Genomic DNA, 19,260 nt, shown 5'->3' on the forward strand with positions numbered 1-19,260 from the left:
AGGGAAGACTGCTGACTTGACAGCTGTCCAAAAGACGACCATTGACATCTTGCACAAGGAGGGCAAGACACAAAAGGTCATTGCTAAAGAGGCTGGCTGTTCACAGAGCTCTGTGTCCAAGCACATTAATAGAGAGGCGAAGGGAAGGAAAAGATGTGGTAGAAAAAAGTGTTCAAGCAATAGGGATAACCGCACCCTGGAGAGGATTGTGAAACAAAACCCATTCAAAAATGTGGGGGAGATTCACAAAGAGTGGACTGCTGCTGGAGTCAGTGCTTCAAGAACTACCACGCACAGACGTATGCAACACATAGGTTTCAGCTGTTGCATTCCTTTTGTCAAGCCACTCTTGAACAAGACACAGCGTCAGAAGCGTCTCGCCTGGGCTAAAGACAAAAAGGACTGGACTGCTGCTGAGTGGTCCAAAGTTATGTTCTCTGGTGAAAGTAAATTTTGCATTTCCTTTGGAAATCAAGGTCCCAGAGTCTGGAGGAAGAGAGGAGAGGCACAGAGTCCACGTTGCTTGAAGTCCAGTGTAAAGTTTCCACAGTCAGTGATGGTTTGGGGTGCCATGTCATCTGCTGGTGTTGGTCCACTGTGTTTTCTGAGGTCCAAGGTCAACGCAGCGGTCAACCAGGATGTTTTAGAGCACTTCATGCTTCCTGCTGCTGACCAACTTTATGGAGATGCAGATTTCATTTTCCAACAGGACTTGGCACCTGCACACAGTGACAAAGCTACCAGTACCTGGTTTAAGGACCATGGTATCCCGGTTCTTAATTGGCCAGCAAACTCGCCTGACCTTAACCCTATAGAAAATCTATGGGGTATTGTGAAGAGGAAGATGCGATACGCTTGAGCAGTGCCACAGACTGATGGACTCCATGCCACACCGCATGTGCTGCAGTAATTCAGGCAAAAGGAGCCCCAAGTAAGTATCGAGTGCTGTACATGCTCATACTTTTCATGTTCATACTTTTCAGTTGGCCAACATTTCTAAAAATTATTTTTTTGTATTGGTCTTAAGTAATATTCTAATTTTCGGAGATACTGAATTTGGGATTTTCATTAGTTGTCAGTTTTAATCATCACAATTAAATTTGAAATATATCAGTCTGTGTGTAATGAATGAATATAATATCAAAATTTCACTTTTTGAATGGAATTACTGAAATAAATCAACTTTTTGATGATATTATATGACCAGCACCTGTATAACCTACACAAAAGAAGCATTTTCATTCAAAAGGTTGAGAATCTGACCTTTTTAAAAATATATATATATCAGATTCTCAGATCTTTTGTGTTAACTTAATCATTATTTTCAGAAATGTTTTATAAAATATTAAAACATTTAATCTATGTATATATTTACAAATATTCTTATATTTTTTAACATGTTCTTGGGCTTTTGTTTATTTGAACAGAAAGGTCAAATATCTGAAGTATTTTCTGACATTTAAAATATTTTTTTTAATTTATTTTAAAAGCAGGCCCAGAAAAAATGTCTGTCAATCTTATGGTTTATACTTTTCAACCTCAGATAATTTTTTGTTGTTTTTTTTTAAATAAAAAAGCACAACTGTGTTACATGTTGGAGTGCTGCCCACAAGGCTAAATGCTGTAAACAAAAAATATATATAGCTAATTATTCCTTCATGCTAGCTAATGCATTAAATTATTTTAACAAATGAGACCTTATTGTATAGTGTTACCAAACTGTGGTACGCTACATTTCCATCTAGCTCATTTTATACTGCAGCAGATATGACATTTTTGAATGGCAAAATCCACAGATGGTTGCCACAGACATTGCTTTAATCATAAAAAGCTGTGCTTTCGTCAGAGTAGATGGCATGATAAAGAGACAGAACATCTTCAACAGTCTCACAAGAGTCCAGGCGAGGCTTCGAATGTGGAGGCTCGAAGAGCTCAAAATCATCATGCATCTCAAAACTCATTGTCAGGGTAAATAGCCCTCTTTCTCTTTCTTGAGCCTGTGAAATAAGACAGAAGTTCCTCAGAATCAGTGGCTGCAGCTTCCATGACTCCAGGGCTGAGAGATAGCTCGTGCTTGTCCTCTCCCTGCTCTGTGATGGCAGCAATCTCAGTCTGTCCATAGTATTCATCAGAGAGGCCTAATATGTCAAAAATATTCTCATTTGCATGATGGGAAGGTGTTGAGAAATTCAAATTCTCAAGAAGGTCCTCAATCGTATCATATGGCACAAAGGAGGATGGATTCTTTATGTTGCTGCTGTCATCAGCTCTGTTTGTTCCATCCACATCAATGCCAAGATTCTTCACCCTTTCCTTTAGGCTGGGAGGCCAGAAGGCTGATGGAAGGTTGTAAACACCTACAAATCTCATTGGACCAAGCTCCTTAAGATTTGGAGGATCCCAGATCAAATCTAAACATAAAAAACATAAGCAAATATCTCTATCACCTCTATACTGATAAACTGCAACATTGGTGTGATATTAATGTAATAGGAAATTACTTTCAGGTGTGATAACACCACAATGGGTCTCAATCGCATCAGATCTTGGAAGGGTCGTAGATTCCACCTCATCTCTGTAATCCTGTAGTGAGGGAGGAGGTGGAGATGGAGGTGCCATGAATTCATTTTGGGTCGTGGGGGGTCCTTAAAAATTACACAATGCAATTTAATGTAACAAGCAAACATATTTAAATCAGATTTAACTGATGTTGTATGAAGAAATATTATTCAAAAATGTCATTATAATCATAATTCATATAAAATTTATTGCACAGCATTTTGGATGAATTAAAAAAAAAAATCCGTCAAAAATAGCTGGTTTAGAGGTTATGCTCGATTATTTGTTTGGTTTAAATTAACCACTTTAAGCGGGAAATCATGTTCTCTTACCATTATTCAGGCCTATTTGAGCTGGTGGAATGCAAGAAGACTGCTCATCCTCTAGACCGGACTGGGAACAGTCATAGGAATTCATTGAAAAGTAGATAGTCATGTAAAAATTGCTCTTAAGTCAAATGTGTTCAACTGAAATTGTTAGCAGAAAAATAAGCCCTCAGTACTTTCACCTGCTGTTAGTATGTTTAAAAGAAGCATTCCTAAGAATTCCCTTTATGATGTCATAAAGGTTAAACGGCTTCAAAATCAATGTGGCTTTATTGTAATTCCTGCAGTGGCAGGAGATGAAATGATGCACAGTTAAATACAACCAAAAAAATGCATTTGCACCATATACAGATATATAGACAATAAAAGGAGTACATTTTTGCAGCCATCACTGCCAAAATTAAAGAAGACACGTAGCATATTGTAGAAGTGAAAGTTAATGAAATTATGAAAATGAAATAGAAAATAAGTTTTAGAAGTTTGTTTATGCCTATGAAAATGTAAAAATATGCATCTTAATATTTTATATAAAATATAAAAATATATATATTTTTATATAAAATATTTATTTTACAAAACATGTTTTCTCTAAAACTGCAAGAAAATCAAAGCAAAAAATCTGAACAAGTTGTGTTCCAAATTTTAGGTTTGATATCTATAAAAATGGGCTTTCATATAAGATTTTGTTTGGGCGCTACCTTAACTATGACGTACAAGCTTCATTAGCTACTGATCAAATACGGGCGCCTCCATTTCCATGGTTTGAGTGATCCGCTGAACCTTATACTTCCATAATTTTCACACAATTTATGAAGTAGACATCCTTTTCAGAACTGGTATGGGCAGTTTGGCAGTAGTTCGGTTGAATTCAGCCTCTAACACACACGCGGAAATAACACAGCCTATGTGCGTTATAGCTCGCCGCTGCATCACACATTGAGAATATTTTTCTTTAGCCTATATTTAAAACATTTTCAGATCTTTCTTTCATCAAAAAATAAAATAAAAAAGAATGGATGATACATTTTGAACTCTTGGCATGAAAACAAACACTGCTAGGCTTTAAAAATCAAGGTTTGAACACGCCTATTCTTGTTGCAAATGAATAAATGGCTACTGATCCTCTCTAATCTATTAAAATCAGTCACCAAATATGACAGCTCGTTAAGCTTTCAATATAGTTTTTGTTTTTTAGATAAATAAGTTCTACTGGTTTTTACCAAGATTTTGTTTTAAATATGCATATGATGGCAAACGTCCGTTACGGTGACAAAATAAAATTTCGTCATCAATCATGAGGTTAAACCCATTATGGTCAAACCTCATGTTTTCTGAGATTGGTCTTGATTGCAAACATCCATCTAACTGAATTTGAATAGATTGAGCTGCTTTCACAAAATAAAGACACGGCACACTTAATAAAGCCATGACCACAAGGAAATTAATAAACAGCTACGGGAGTTCATATAACTGCGCTAAAATAATGAACTTGTAGCAAATGTCAATTTTGATTTACTACAGAATTGTGATACAGTCTATCAAAATAATGTTTTGAATAAATTAGAATATAGGCACTGCGAATATAAACATAATCACTCGGTCGCAGTGCATGTTAAATCTCTACGGGTAAAACATTTGTAAGGTTTAAAAAGCAAATAACTATTTCTTCAAGAAGCAGTCTATTAAACAGTAGCCTACTGAGCCTACATCTGCATCGTGCACGTTTCCTTGGTGCTCTTACCCAACACATGGGAATAAAACTGTTCCGATCTTCGTGTTAATTTGCATAATATTCTTGCGTGCACATTATTCATTCAATCCATACACACACATTAGAAACTATTACACAACAGATACGTCTACACTCAAAACTATCTTACTTATAGCCTATATTTCAATGTTATTGACAGGTTTCTGTTGTCGTCATCGATTCGGCAACTCTTTTTCGACTACTTGATATTTGACACATCAAAAGCTAATTGTCAGTGGTATCTACAGTGGTTTAAAAAAAACTGACATCTGATGCAGCGCAGCGCAGCGCCACGTTGATCTTCTTGAACACACCATTCGCGCATACTCTGCTGAGGGATCGTTTCACAACACGAGGGAGCGGCAGATATTTACATGACTCTCTCTAGTGGCCAACGTTTAAAGAGCATTGTTTCGACACAAGAGCAACAGCAGTCCTTCTTGCACGCCCACTGTGTGTTATACAAAGTTATATCATGATTTCAAGATCATTCCGGTCATAGAAGGCCATCGAGACTTCTCTCGCCTTCACATAACATCGAGCTCGAACTCTTCGACCTGTCAGGTAAAAACAACAGCGCTGATTTAGTACAACCATGAGTATAAAACGCAACTGCTTTACTCTGACAAGGGCGTTTCTATTTGTATATAAAATTCTTCTATCTGTAGCGCGCTTTAAATATTATTCTGCCGAGCTTGTGACTAACATTTTGCGAACCCTCATGCTATTTGCACGAAAGGAATTAAGAATACTGTCTAATATTCGACAGTTTTAGTGGCAATGGCCAGGCTACGTGCGTGGAGTCGCTCCCATTGCAGGACAAACTGAACTGGCATATCTCTCTTATGTATGATTCTATTCCATTGTTGGAAGTTCATTCAAATTAGCTTTTTTTAACAAATAAATATTTATGTCGAACAAATGTGACAACTTTTACCTAACCGGCATTTATTTAGAACGCACTTCCTATTTACGTTTAAAATCTACGTTAATCTTACGTTTATTATTTGTATTCAATTATTTGGTTTCACTTTATAGTTATGTTCCTTGCGTACACACTATGTATTTATTTTAGTAATTGTAATAACTGGATAATAACTAAGTACTAACCCTGAGCCTACCCTTAAATTTAACCGTAACCCATGTAGTTACCTTATATTACCCAGTACTTTCTTAGGTAAGTAGCCTACACTGTAGCCTAAGTGCACGCACTGTAAAATAAAGTGTTACCAATTTTTGTGTTTACATGTTTACCCAATAGCTATAGCAAAATAGTATTATATTTGAATGCTTCACTTATTTTACTAACGTTATATATATATATATATATTTTTTTTTTGCATCAAGCTAATGTTGTATGATTGCATTTTTTGAAGGCCGATGTCCTTATTTTACTACTAATGAGCCCTAAGCTACTGTTGGCCTCCTTGACTCACATGCTGTGGAGATAAGCTGTCAGACTTGTTATACGGACAAGGAGGTGCAGAGCAATTACACTAAAACAATGTGTATGTACATAGGCAATTGCTTAGAAATCTTAATTTGCCAGTTTGCATTGAAAGGATGTGGATTCCTATGCTGAGTTTGACCGCCCTGCCACACGTTGGTGGGATATTTGGAGGTCTTATTACACGGAAGGAGGTGAAGACCTGGTACACCACGCTCAATAAACCCTCATGGAGGCCACCTAATGCTGCCTTTCCAGTGGTGTGGACCACTCTCTACACTGGCATGGGGTTAGTTAAAACAGTGGCCACTAACTATATCTGTCAGTTATGCATTTAAAAGCTTTGAAGGAAGTTGAAGTTAAGTTTAAAAGTTAATAAATAACTAAAGAAACCTCCAGATGGTGTGAATAAGTTATTTTATTGTTTTAAAGCTACGGTTCATACCTTGTGTGGAAAGAGCTTGGAGGCTTCAGCCAGGATGCAGTGGTGCCACTGGGGCTCTATGGGTTGCAGCTGGCACTTAATTGGGCCTGGACTCCCATCTTCTTTGGAGCGCACAAAATTAAACTGGTGAGACATTACTCTAAGGTTCAAAAATCATATTGTTCAGTTAAACTACTTTATAGGGAAACCAGGACCAGTTTCTCTGCATATAGCTATGAGATAGTATCAGATATTTGTGAAGACATGCTTGACTGAATCCCTATAGTACAGTTCTTCTGTTGCTCTTTCATATCTAGGCGATGATAGAGCTAGTGATGCTGAGTGGCACAGTGGCAGCCACAATGGTGTCTTGGTATCCCATCAGCCGCACTGCAACACTGCTCATGGTACCATACATGGCCTGGCTCTGCCTAGCTACCAGCCTCAACTACTGCATTTGGAGAGACAATCCAGATCCCAAAAAAGACGACTAAAGAGGCCAATAAAAACTAACACCTTTCTAACTAACACAACTGACTAGAAAACTATTTTGCTTGTTGGCCATTTGAAGTTACTATTTAATAATGAAGAATGTTTTTTTTTTTTTTTTACACGTTTATAATATCAGAAAATTCACCATGTCTTAATTATAAGAGCAGGAAAGGCTATAAAATGAGAATGTTCTAATGCTTCCATAACTTTTTCACTTAAGTTCAGCATTTTACACAGATCAGTTTATTAGTTCTTCCAACTTAAAATAATTAATACAAAAAAAAATGTTTGTCTTCTTGCCTATTTTTATGAATAAATCTTTTTTTAACGACTCTGTTTCTTGAAAGGAAATTCAGTTACAAGATATATCTTATTTCAAACACCAAGGTCTGGTCACAAACATTTGCGGCTGTGCAAGGGTGGTGGTCAGGCAGGGTAGGTTTTTATCATCTATCTTTTATGAACATATTTTCCCATGGCGTAGGCCATTTTATCAATATCTGGCAGAAAATTCCCCAGTGTGCACTCCGCTTTGTTATTTCACTTGTCTATGCAACTTTCTATTAGTAAACTGCTGTCATTTCATCCTAATCCTAAATTACAAATTGCACAAAATTTGTTCACAATTTACAAAATCACAATAAATTATGCTGGACTGTTAAAATAGTAAAAATAGTAAATTAAAATAGTCTTTAATTTCCATTTTACTTTAGACTTTAAGGAATAAATATATAACCCCAAATTATGTTAAGAGAAGTATTGAAGACAAAAGTCTGATTTTCTTTCCTTTTTTGTAATTTGAATAAAGATTTTTTGAGTGAACCTACTTTAACCCCCCACAACTACATATGCCCAACAGAGGATTCAACCATCTAGAAAAAAATACATAGTCTTAAGGGGGAAAAAAGAAAGGTGTAAATTTTAAAGAGTGTACATAATTCAGCATGGCTTTTTATCCAGTGGAATCATAAAACATACTGGGTTGTTTACGGTAAATACAAAAAATATTTATTTGCATTATGGATTCAAGAGAAATAATAAGCAAGTAATAATCTATGAAACTGAATATTGTTTTTCCTGAATGATCACATTTCTCTAACTTTAATAAAGCTCTCCGAATGAAACCATTCGTCCGTTTACTTCTTGAAAGTTTCTGTTCAACTATCAACATGAAGAGAGCTACAGTTGTTCGAAGTGAAGATTTAAATACACTCCTTAATTGTTTTATTTGAAAAAGTGCAAAGAGGAATAAGATCTGTACAGTATGATGATTATTTTTCGTTTTTTTCAGAGGGTCCATCTTCAGGTTTAGAGGAGAAGCGCTCAGTTAGTGTCTTCCACAATCCCTTCTTTACCTCATCTGCTTGCTGCATGTTTCCTGCAAAAAAGAAAAAGACAAATAAATTAATGGAGGGGGGGGGGTTAATGACTATACATAAAAAAAAACATTCAATGTCAGATACTCCCGGTTGAACCTCAACACAGCTTTGAACTTCAACCGTTTCAAATTACAGCTACAAACCCTGTGACGGTCGGCTGAGTCTATCGGCCTTCGAAACCAAATAAAATGTTTGTCCAGGAATTTACTGATTTACTGAGCGAAATGTCTACTAAGTATGAGCGCTTTTTGCTCTTGTTTGATTTTAGTGTGTATATTTGCTGTGGTAAGGACACACTTTCAAGTGAATTCTTAAATCCGATTGAATCATTTGACTTGGTGCAATGGGTAAATAGCCCTACTCACAAACTTGGTCATTTTTTTACTCATAATTTGCAAATTGATGATGTAAGGGTTTGTGAGACATATTTTCCAGATCATATGCTTGTAACTTTTAAGACATCGACTGGCATTCAACCTGTGCTTTTGGATGACTGTGTGCTGGTCAAGGAAACGAAGTGATTCTACAAATGTCGAATTCTCTGCGCTGTTTAAAACCAAGTGCAATCTTCACAGGCTAGAATCTTCTCTGCCGCTTTTAGGCGTAGATGAACATTGGACTTAAATCCACATAAATTCTGTTATTAATCGGTTAAACAACACACACCAAAAGTCCTCACTGATTTTGTGGGAGGAGTTTTTATATTTTTTCAGCCAAAAGATCATTGATCAGCGTTCTCAGATTCCGTTTGTGGCTTTTGATCCATCAGACACTCCTGCTTGCATTGCAGAGTGGAGGGAGTTTCAGCCTATTACTGCATCAATACTACAAGACATTGTGCAAAATTTGAAACGCACCCGCTGTATAAACCTAGTCGGTTGTTAAAGCAAACTAGACAAAGAAGATGCTGTTATTCTGGTGTTACTGGATCTGAGCGCAGCCTTTGACATGATTGATCATGATATCCTTATCTCTCGCCTTGAACACATAGCAGGTTTAACCCTTTCACACGTACGATCACACCGGTGTGATCAGTCTTGGCTGGTCCCTGGAGCGTACGATCACACCGGTGTGATTAGAACGGTCAGTGCATCACGTGATCAACTGCTAAATTCAAACGTGCTTTCGCGCGTTTGCTGGCGCTGAGCCAGAGAAGGACCCACTCAGTGCTGTCATATATCACAACTATTGAGTGTTTTCAACCACATAATGTTTATTTTAGGTTTCAGACATTTAAATACACACAAGTACTAGCAAAACAATGATTTTGAGTTTGTAAAATACACACTGATGTCTATGCCTTTACATTATAATAAGACGACACGTTTTATTCATATCAGATACACATTGTGTAAGTAGCTTTACATTTGACCCTATTCTTCTCCCAGTTCACCGGCCACTTACTTTCATGCATTTCGTGAGAAGTGGAGGAATTGACGTGTAAATCCAACAGATCCGATTCTCTGAACTGTGAAACAAACTAACATGGCGCTGCCCACCGCGCATACAGCTCAACTAACGCGATCGTTATAAAGGTGTTTAAACATCAAAACACATCCACTTGCACATATTTGACAATCGGAATATCAGTGTTTCATGCTATGGCTAATACATTTGTGAATATTTTTAATAAAAAAGGGGAAATTACATAAAAGCAGATCATCATTCATTCAGCGCTGTGTTGTGGTTGCGCTGTGTCACGTGACAAGCAATGACGCCGTCACCATGGAAACATTAAAGTGACAAGTTCTAAATAACGGTCGCCTTGAAAAACTCACGCTGGGGGGTCAGTTAGAATATTTTAAACTTACGTGTGAAAGGGTTAAGGGTACAGTTTTGAAATGGTTTCAATCCTTTGTAAGTGATAGGTATTTTTCAGTCAATTATGGAAATTCGGCCGCTACTAAAAGTCGCCTTCCATGGGGTGTGCCGCAAGGGTCTATACTCTCTCCAACACTTTTTCTTTGTACTTTCTCCAATTGGGTAGCATTTTTAGAAAGCATGGAGTATCATTCCACTGTTTCGCCGACGACACTCAATTACCACTAAGACACTCGACGAAATCTTTGGATTGTCTTTTAGCTTGCCTAAATGATGTTATAAACTGGATAAATGAGGACAAAACAGAGGTCATTGTGTTTGGCCAGCCAAATTACCCTACCAAGGTCCTTTTAGATTCGAGCCCATTGGCACCTTACTGTAAAACGTCGGTACGAGATTTAGGCAACCAAATCGATGATGACCTAAAAAGGGAGAAGCAAATCAATTCAGTGATACATGCTTGTTTTTATAATCTGCGTCTCCTAGTGAAAACTAACCCTTTCTTATCAAATTTAGATTTTGAAAGAGCTAGGCCTATTCATACTTTTGTTCTATCGCCTCGATTTTTGGAACTCCTTCTATTGTGGCATCTCTCCCGCATCCCTGGCCTGTTTACAATCAGCGCAAAATACTGCCGCGAGGCTGTTAAAGAGGATCAAGAAATATAATCTATTACTCTGATTTTAGCTAATTTAGCTAATTTGCGCTGGCTCCCCGTTCATCTTAGGCTGCGTTTACACTTGGCATTAACATGCGACCTGTATCCGGATGTTGTCCACATACACATTGAAAAGACAAGTGTAAACGCACTTCTGATCGGAATGTTATCCGATCAGCGTGTCCAGGTTCGGAGGTAGTCGAGGACGCATTGTGATCGGATCTCAGTGTAATGTAAACGCAATCCAGCCATTGTGTCTGCATTCACAGGTGGGCGTAATTTAAATCCCCGCCCAGTCTCCCCGCGTGGCTGTCAGAAAAAAATGGCCAGACGCAGTTTAGACAAGAAATGAAACTTATTTGAACCTTACAATAAACGTCAATCTTTAAAACAGTTTATTTAGACTTACATGATAGCCTACTATGAGTGTCATTTTTTGTTTTAATTTTGCAACATTATCTGAACGAGGCAATCGCCTGTACAATCACAGTCAGTCATGAAGAACTGCACGCTGCTTTGCCAGAGGAATAATCGGAATCGGATTTTTTTAATGTTTTAAATGTTGAATGTTTTATTGTTTCAGCATGTTTATCAATCTCCCATTTCTGTCAATATAGTCATTGCACGCTATAAGCTTAAACCCAGATGATCGATGTGACTTTAACATGATCAACCCAGTTATTTTTGTATGATCAAATTTTTCATTTTTTTATTTCTTCGTTCAAAAAAATAAATTTGATCTAATTACTGGAGATTGAAAGTAAAGTGACAGCAATTGGGACATTGTTTAATTTGTATCATCTTTACTCTTAGTGCTACAGACATAATCTATGCAGGAAACAGAAATCCGATCTGTTATCCAGATACAGAGGCTACTAAATGTGAACAAATGTAAACGCACAATGTCCTGATTGGCTAATCACAGTGATCGCATGTTAATGCCAAGTGTAGTCGCAACCTTAGAATCAAATATAAGATTTTAATGTTTGTATACAAATCTATATAATCAGGCCCCATGTACCTTGCAAAAGTTTTGATTCCTTATAATCCCCCTAGAGCATTGCGTTCAGAAAATCAAATACTTCTTGTCGTACCAAGGACTAAACTCCTTCACAAAGGTGATCGCGCTTTTGCTGTTATGGGACCGAGATTATGGAATGAGCTACCTCTATCTATTAGATCTGCTAAATCTATATTGGTATTCTGGAACTTGCTCAAGGCACATTTATTATTGACCGCTTATAACAGGTAATCTCAATGTGGTGTGAGATTTGTTACTATGTATGTTTTATATTTTTTCTTTTATTCTTGTTTTATTTTAATGTAAAGCACTTTGGGCAACCTCGGTTGCATTTAAGCAGTGCTATATAAATAAACAAAGAAAGAAAGAAGTTTGGGGTCAGTAAGATTTTTTTTTTAAAAGAAATTAAAACATTCGATATGGACACATTAAATTCATCAAAAGGGACAGCAAAGACTTTTAAATTGACTTTCTAAAGAATCCTGAAAAAATATTGCATCACTGCTTCCACAAACATATTAAGAAGCAGAAGCACTGTTTTGAAGAATTGTTCTTGAGCATCATATTAGAATGATTTCTGAAGGATCATGTGACACTGAAGACTGGAGTAATGATGCAGAGAAATCAGCTTTGACATCACAGTATTAAGTTTAAATCCTCACCTGTTGCCAATAGTATTCGGCACTCTTCCACTGTCACACCTGTAAAACTTGTATCTTTTGCTCGTGGAAACTGAAAACAAACGGACAAAAATATTATGATTGTCAAACTAAGGTTTGTGTCAATCAAATCAACTAAATCCCACAGAGAGACATTCAACAAAAATGTGAGAAAAGATGTTTTGACAATAAATATTCCAGTCTCCACAGAATATGCGAGCTATGAAGATTGTAAAGATACAAAAAATACAACTTTTTTGAAGAGGACAGGTCAGTTTAAGTAAATCTGATTATATAAATATAAACTTAGATCTAGAAAATCTTTTAAGAAATTTCACTCACCTTTTCTTTGTACACATTACTGTTGATGCGAGCCAGACTTTCATACAGCTGATCACATTTCTCTGGGTCTGAAATCTAAATTGATACACAAGACAAAAGGCAGTGTTGCATTAGATATTTGTATTGTTGCTCAAGAATATTTTTAGTAAGAATCTTTACAAGAAAAAAAACTTACACTGAGCTAAAGAAAATAAACCAAATAATTTACATGTTACAAAAAGAACTCCTCTAACATATCCTGATAAACATGTAAGTCACTGTCTACTGAACGCGAATATAGCCTAACGTTACTTCTGTGCATAATATGAAAGATGACATTTTACTTGTCTTGCAACTGGCAAGGTCTGCAACAAGGGTAAATGTAATTCCCTTAGTAAATCCCCTAACTTTACCTGTGTATTTTCGCCTTCTCGGAAAGCACTGGCGACTCTTTGGCGTAAAAATGTTCCTAAATCTCGCCCTTTCTTTGATTCGTCCTTTGGCCATTCCTCGCACAGCTTTAGAAATCGACGGTATCTGGTGGCAGACATCTTTTACGTAGGTGGTGTTTCACAACTGCACTCACTGTGCTGAAAACTGTAAGCCGTGGAGGGTCAAATGATACGGCGTTTCAAAATTGATCCCTTATACAGCAAATTGCCCGTCTCTAAATATGGTTTGTCCCAGCTGAGGATCCGTAGTACCATACTGTTAACCTCGTGGTTTGCCGTAGAAATCTCAAGGTAATTTCAAAGACCCTTTGCTTGCTCTGCTAATACTAAAAGAATCATTAAATACCAAAAAAAATGAGCGGAAAGAAAGCCGATGGTCAATCGGGTGGCGTCATGGGCTGGATAAGCACAGCTTGCCGTTTAGCAACGGACAGAAATGACTTTAGAAGGTTTGTTAACGTTACTGTTGTAAATGATCTGATACAAACAGTACTGCTGCGTACAACTCCTATACTCGAAGTGATGTTCAAATGTATTTTTTAAATATCCTGCCAGCATCTGTGGTGACCCCCTTTGTTTCTTTGTTACAGGAATCTTCTTGTAAACCTGGGGTTATTTGCAGCGGGTGTTTGGGTCGCAAGAAACCTCTCAGATTTCGACCTAATGTCTCCTCAGCCAATCACGTAACGTTAGCTCCCGATCAACAACTTACAGGTGAAACAACAACAAAAAACCTTGAAACTATTGTTCAACCCCACCCTTCAAAAACATATTCGAGACTTAACTCCTTTCTCTTTTCAAAATAGGTGGTGCTGAAATGGAAGAACAGAGACATTTGCTACAGTGGGTCTTGTTGAACAAGCCCATTCGACACTTAAGGGAATAAATCCCAGCAATTGGATGGTTACAATTGTAGATTTCGTGTGTACTTTGTGTTTTGTTGAAATAAAGCTCACATTGAAACAGTTGCCTACAGCAGTTTATTCATGAATACATAAAATATACATAATATTGGAACAATATTCTAGAAAATTAAAAATTCCATTATAATTTACATTTTAAAGCACTTTACAATGCATATTTTGATACCCTTTTACGTAGCATTTCCACACTTGCAATCCCTTATTTTGAAGACAAAACTTTGATCCAGGTCTCTTTTTCTGACCTGAGGAAACAAATATTACTGTTTTAAATATTACCTTACACAAGAATTGACTTTCAAACAAAATGTTCACTCAAAATAAACAGTGCTCAAGATAATAAATACAGGGGTTGGACAATGAAACTGAAACACTGGCCAATATAGTGTGTTTGAGGTTTCACGTCTAAATCAGTAAGAGCAGAGTGAATTAGCTGAAAAAATAGCACAGCTGTACATAAAATATTACATTCCACACAACATAATGGGAGACGTATAAGAGTTCAATAGTGGAACTCGAATTGTTGTGCATCTCGCTGGCTCATCTTTAACCAGGACAGCTAGTCTTTAGTGCATTGAAAGCTATGGTATACAATGTATACAGGGTAATGTCAGCATACCACCACATAGGACAAACCACATCCAACGGGAGTAGCTGTTAATGCAAGAGGAAGCCGTCTGAAAGGGATGTTTAGGTACTAACCCGGATCCAAATACTTTGAGCCACTTAGGAGTCAAATATTCCTATTCCTAAAATAATTTCCTCCAACAGCATCAATTATTACCTGGCCACTGTTCTGTAACAAGAATTGCTCAAAATCCCACTGGCCACTGGGAAGGACTTGTCTCTGTCATTCCCAAATTATTCTGTTTTGTCCGCAAAAGGAGGCCCTACACCATATTAATAAATTATTGTGGTCTTATTCATATATTGAGTTTCATTGTCAAATCCACATACTTGTAGTCTTGGCAATGGATTATTGTGCAATGAAAGCTACCGTGTGCGTGCAGCCAATATGATGGTGCTGGAAAACCTATTGTGGTTCTTAGGCAGATGGAGCAGGAAGGACTCAGCGGGTAGTCTCAAAAATGTTTTGATTTCCTCTACACGCACATTATCAGGAAATAGTGCATGGGTCTGCACAACAAACCTGTGTCCACTGAGTGGAGTGTAAAAAAAAAAGAATGGATATCAAAACTTGAACAAACAAACTTACAAAAACATTTCACCAGAACATACCTTTTAACAGAGAGGAGCAAAAGATCATTGAAGAGATGAATGTATACATCTTTGCGAGAGACTTTATCGCCACCAACAATTAGTTGCTTCAAAGTTCCCTCTTGAATCAAATGACGCCCTCTGGTAATTAATGGAATGGACTGATTGAGAACAAAGAAAACCGGTTTTAAAATATGACAGCAGAAAAATAAGAATTACCTGTACATTAAGATTTTATACCTTGACATTTCCGAAATCCACTAACTTGTCCAAACAAACAAGCAGCTCTGTCCTCTTCATTTGTTCGACCATCCTGTCACACTCCTCCACTATCTACACAATCAGATTTATGAAATTACACATGTATTCATTTATAAAGTAACAGATGATTTGCAACTAATTATGAAAGCTTGTTTCTGCCACGTAATAAAAAAAAATAGGTAATTGTGACTGTCTTTTTCTCACAATTGCATGAAAAAGAAACTGACTTTTTTCCCCTCGCATTTGCAAGAAAGAGCTTTATTCTCAGAATTGAGAAAAAGTAGCAATTAAATAAAAAAAGAAAATTAATGTTGCGGCAGAAACAAGCTTATACTGTTAATATGTATCAATTAATATCTAAAACAAGATCCAAGATAAATTTATATTTACAAGTTATATATACAATTTATATATACACATGACAGCCTACCTTACGTACAGCTTCAATGGCTTCCATCAAATTAGAGACATTAAGATAAACACCTTTAGCCCGCTTGAGGATGTTCTAAACCAAAACAAACAATTCATGTTCACAGAAAGATGTTAATTGTGTTTTCTCTGAAGAGTCTGTATAAAGGAAAGCCAACCTCAAGTAAGAGTTTCATCCGTGTGATCCTCTGAAAAGGAAGAATCAAGAAAGATTTGAGCGTCTGTCTCTGGCATTGTGGATCTTTCTCTAGTTTCTTCAGGATCAATGCAAATTTCCTGTTGTCCTGCCTGGTGGGAAGTGTAAAAGGGTAATTAGAACGCTACCATTCCAGTGCTATAATATTAAATAGAATTATGTGTTCAATATGGAATAAACATAAAAATGGAACAAACAGCAGCTGAGTGATGATGGCCTCCTGGTACATCATGTTGGTGATATACGGCACATACACTTGTTGGAAGTCTTGCTGGTGATTCAAAACAATATCACCAACCCGTGACATCACCACATCCTGCCTGAGATGGGTCTCCAGCTCCTGCAGAATCCTAAATAAACCCAAATTAAGTAATATTGCATTATGATATACTATATATACTGCACCCTGTGATGGCAAATCAGATTTTTCAGCAGCCATTATATTAGAAATACAGCAAAAGCAAAACTGTGGAATATTATTACAATTTAAAAATACACTACATAATTTTTATTATATGTGTATATATGTATACACACACATTTTTTTTCTTTTTTTTCTGTAATTGTAAAGTTAAATTTTCAGCAGCCATGACGAAAGTCTTTAGTGTCAATGTTCCTTCAGAAACTCAAGTAACATTTCTTATTATCAATGTTGAAAACAGTTGCACTGCTTTAGTTTTGTGGAAACAGTGAAACATTTCTCTTTGCATTCTGTGATTTTAGGATTCTTCAATGAATAGAAAGTTCAAAAGAAAAGAATTTATTTGAAATAGAAATCTTTGGTAACATTATAAAATGCGTTTACTGTCACTTTGAAACTAACTTGCGGTCAACCAATTTAATATAGCCTTGCTGAATAATAATAAAAATAATTTTTAACGGTAGTGTATGTAAATCATCAGATTAATATACTACTAAATAAACATTTTCACATAAAATTTGTAATAGTATTTTTTTTATATATCAGATACATAGAAATTCATATTTGGCAAAGACCGAGATCAAGTGAAAGCAGCATAATGCATCTTTCATATACATAATTGTATTGTGTTGTATTGTATATCCAAGCATGTATACTTACCGTTCACTGACTCTGCAGACGTCCTTTAGGTTGGAGAACAGAACATGATGCTGCACACGGGAGAGGATCTGTTTGAGTTCTGCTGAGCACTGATACACATTCAGTGCTACCACCAGACTCTTCTGATACGAGGCCTCTGACACAATCAGCTCAAACATGGCCTAGCCAGAAATCACAAAAACAGAGGGATGAATAGTGTAACTTTACAATAGACATCAGACCAAGGTCACATTTTGCAAGCAAGCAGCAGTCTTGTAGGTATCCTGCAATATACACCTCCTGAAGCTGGATCTCCTGCGCACTGAGGGACTTCAGCAGACACTCGACTTGCGGTAACTCCTGCCATAGAGCGTATGGCTTAACGTGTAGTCCTGGTGGACTCAACACAGGGGTTGGGCTTAAAGGAGGAGGAGTTTTAAGTCCATGAAGCACCGATTCCACCAATTCTGAAAGTCCTGTGTGCTGTGCTCTGTGTAAATCCTTCTTCACAGCCTTCATCCAATACTTTTGATATAAAGGGACAGCTAGGAAAACAAAATTGGAACATATGAAAGCAATATTTGGTGCTACTATCTATAGGCCTATTTGGTAAATAAATTCATTTCATATTGTGTAATGAAAAAAGATTTTTAGAACCATTAGTATTTTTTTTACATGACCCCAAACATCCATTCTCACACACTTGTTACAGTAAAGTGAAAATTGTACAACTTTTCTTTAAGCAAAAGAATTTTGTGTGTGCGTGGGTGCCTTGATGTTTGGATGAAATGTGACCCAGCTACAGAATCCGGTTGACAGTTTTTGCAAGATTCATCAGTAAACTTACAACTGTTGATGTACTCAGATTGAAACTTGGCAACATACGTTTCCTCTTGTTGTGCATTGACTTCAGTTGCATCTGCCCTGAAATGAGAAGAATGGGTAAATGCTTAATTGCTTTGTTTCTATGCAAAGGCTGATGTACACGCAGAAATTGACAGTTTGTTAGTATTTGATGCCTGAATTATCATTTTGTGTATCATAAATGTTACCTTTTCACATCATTCTCCTCACAGTTCATGTCAAATGATTCCAGACTGGAGCTCTCCGAAGAGAAAAGGGATGAAATGGGCAGAGAAAACCCCATTACCGGTAAGTTCCATAACTGTGAGTTTGCAACAGATCTAAGAGCTTCAGCCAACCCTCGAGATGCACTAAGGAAAATAGGTCAAAATTAAAAAGAGGTAAAAATGAAACACCATCCTGGCACCATCTGAAGCTTTAAAAAAAAAAAAAGATTATTGCGAGGTAGGCAGCTAATAGAAAATAAAACCACAGGTTAGGATAGAAATAGTTATGATATTAGGTAGGCTAATGTCAGAACAACAGAGTTACAAACGAATTTAATATTATTATCAATTTATTTTAATTACATACTAGTAAAGCCCTACAGACGCTTCACAGTCCTCCACATTTGTTTTAGGGCTGTGTTGTTCATCCAGCGCGGGAAGAGTATCTACTGCTTCTGTTACATCATCTCTATCGGCCCAGATTCTCTCATTCTCCATGACATGAGCCATTTACGGTAATGTTTCTCGCGGTTTTATGCGTAGTTGCCTATATTAAATTTGAATTTAAACTTTCAATTATCGCAGTAAAACACCTCTTTTACACGCAGATACTCATACGCCACTGGAGTACTTTCCAAACCACTGAACTAAGATATATCTGGGTCTAATTGACTAAGAAGAGCGTCCTCACCTGTCCAATTTCCCACAAACAATTTTGCTGCGTTTGATTGGGCGTTGCTCTGGCGAATAAGATTAGCCTACTTTATTATTGCCTTAACCTAAAAAAAAACCAAGAC

The 19,260-nt window shown here is 36.9% G+C and overlaps 5 protein-coding genes across 6 annotated transcripts; 2 read left to right on the top strand and 3 right to left on the bottom strand.

The window, feature by feature from the left end:
- Positions 1 to 1,950: 1,950 nt before the first annotated feature.
- Positions 1,951 to 3,027, bottom strand: LOC143707146 (uncharacterized). The gene is made up of 3 exons (XM_077199901.1): positions 2,892 to 3,027; positions 2,502 to 2,645; positions 1,951 to 2,411 (listed from the first exon to the last, which is right to left on the bottom strand). Exons 1-3 carry the CDS (start codon positions 2,992 to 2,994, stop codon positions 1,951 to 1,953), a joined length of 708 nt encoding a protein of 235 aa, XP_077056016.1. The 5' UTR covers positions 2,995 to 3,027.
- Positions 3,028 to 4,919: 1,892 nt separating this feature from the next.
- On the top strand, positions 4,920 to 8,122 carry tspo (translocator protein). 2 transcript variants are annotated; one of them, XM_077198254.1, is made up of 4 exons: positions 4,920 to 5,199; positions 6,198 to 6,371; positions 6,515 to 6,653; positions 6,824 to 8,122. In XM_077198254.1, the coding sequence occupies exons 2-4, from the start codon at positions 6,199 to 6,201 to the stop codon at positions 6,998 to 7,000; spliced, it is 489 nt and encodes a 162-aa protein (XP_077054369.1). In that variant the 5' UTR covers positions 4,920 to 5,199; position 6,198; the 3' UTR covers positions 7,001 to 8,122. The 2 variants fall into 2 exon arrangements, with proteins under 2 accessions (XP_077054369.1, XP_077054370.1); XM_077198255.1 differs by having other exon boundaries at positions 4,955 to 5,199; positions 6,185 to 6,371.
- On the bottom strand, positions 7,773 to 13,566 carry uqcc2 (ubiquinol-cytochrome c reductase complex assembly factor 2). The gene is made up of 4 exons (XM_077198256.1): positions 13,271 to 13,566; positions 12,879 to 12,953; positions 12,540 to 12,609; positions 7,773 to 8,376 (listed from the first exon to the last, which is right to left on the bottom strand). The coding sequence occupies exons 1-4, from the start codon at positions 13,406 to 13,408 to the stop codon at positions 8,270 to 8,272; spliced, it is 390 nt and encodes a 129-aa protein (XP_077054371.1). The 5' UTR covers positions 13,409 to 13,566; the 3' UTR covers positions 7,773 to 8,269.
- A 97-nt stretch (positions 13,567 to 13,663) lies between these two features.
- tomm6 (translocase of outer mitochondrial membrane 6 homolog (yeast)) lies at positions 13,664 to 14,017 on the top strand. The gene is made up of 2 exons (XM_077198257.1): positions 13,664 to 13,758; positions 13,900 to 14,017. Exons 1-2 carry the CDS (start codon positions 13,664 to 13,666, stop codon positions 13,994 to 13,996), a joined length of 192 nt encoding a protein of 63 aa, XP_077054372.1. The 3' UTR covers positions 13,997 to 14,017.
- Positions 14,018 to 14,275: 258 nt separating this feature from the next.
- LOC143706395 (rho guanine nucleotide exchange factor 19) lies at positions 14,276 to 19,096 on the bottom strand. Its single transcript, XM_077198258.1, has 12 exons — positions 18,831 to 19,096; positions 18,446 to 18,607; positions 18,241 to 18,317; positions 17,691 to 17,938; positions 17,415 to 17,575; positions 16,531 to 16,683; positions 16,296 to 16,425; positions 16,139 to 16,213; positions 15,688 to 15,780; positions 15,469 to 15,608; positions 15,227 to 15,388; positions 14,276 to 14,474 (listed from the first exon to the last, which is right to left on the bottom strand). The coding sequence occupies exons 1-12, from the start codon at positions 18,971 to 18,973 to the stop codon at positions 14,432 to 14,434; spliced, it is 1,587 nt and encodes a 528-aa protein (XP_077054373.1). The 5' UTR covers positions 18,974 to 19,096; the 3' UTR covers positions 14,276 to 14,431.
- Positions 19,097 to 19,260: the final 164 nt, after the last annotated feature.

Source organism: Siphateles boraxobius, unplaced genomic scaffold, assembly GCF_051911475.1.
Source record: "Siphateles boraxobius isolate OS27281-9 unplaced genomic scaffold, OSU_SipBor_1 41, whole genome shotgun sequence".
Classification (NCBI taxonomy): domain Eukaryota; kingdom Metazoa; phylum Chordata; class Actinopteri; order Cypriniformes; family Leuciscidae; genus Siphateles; species Siphateles boraxobius.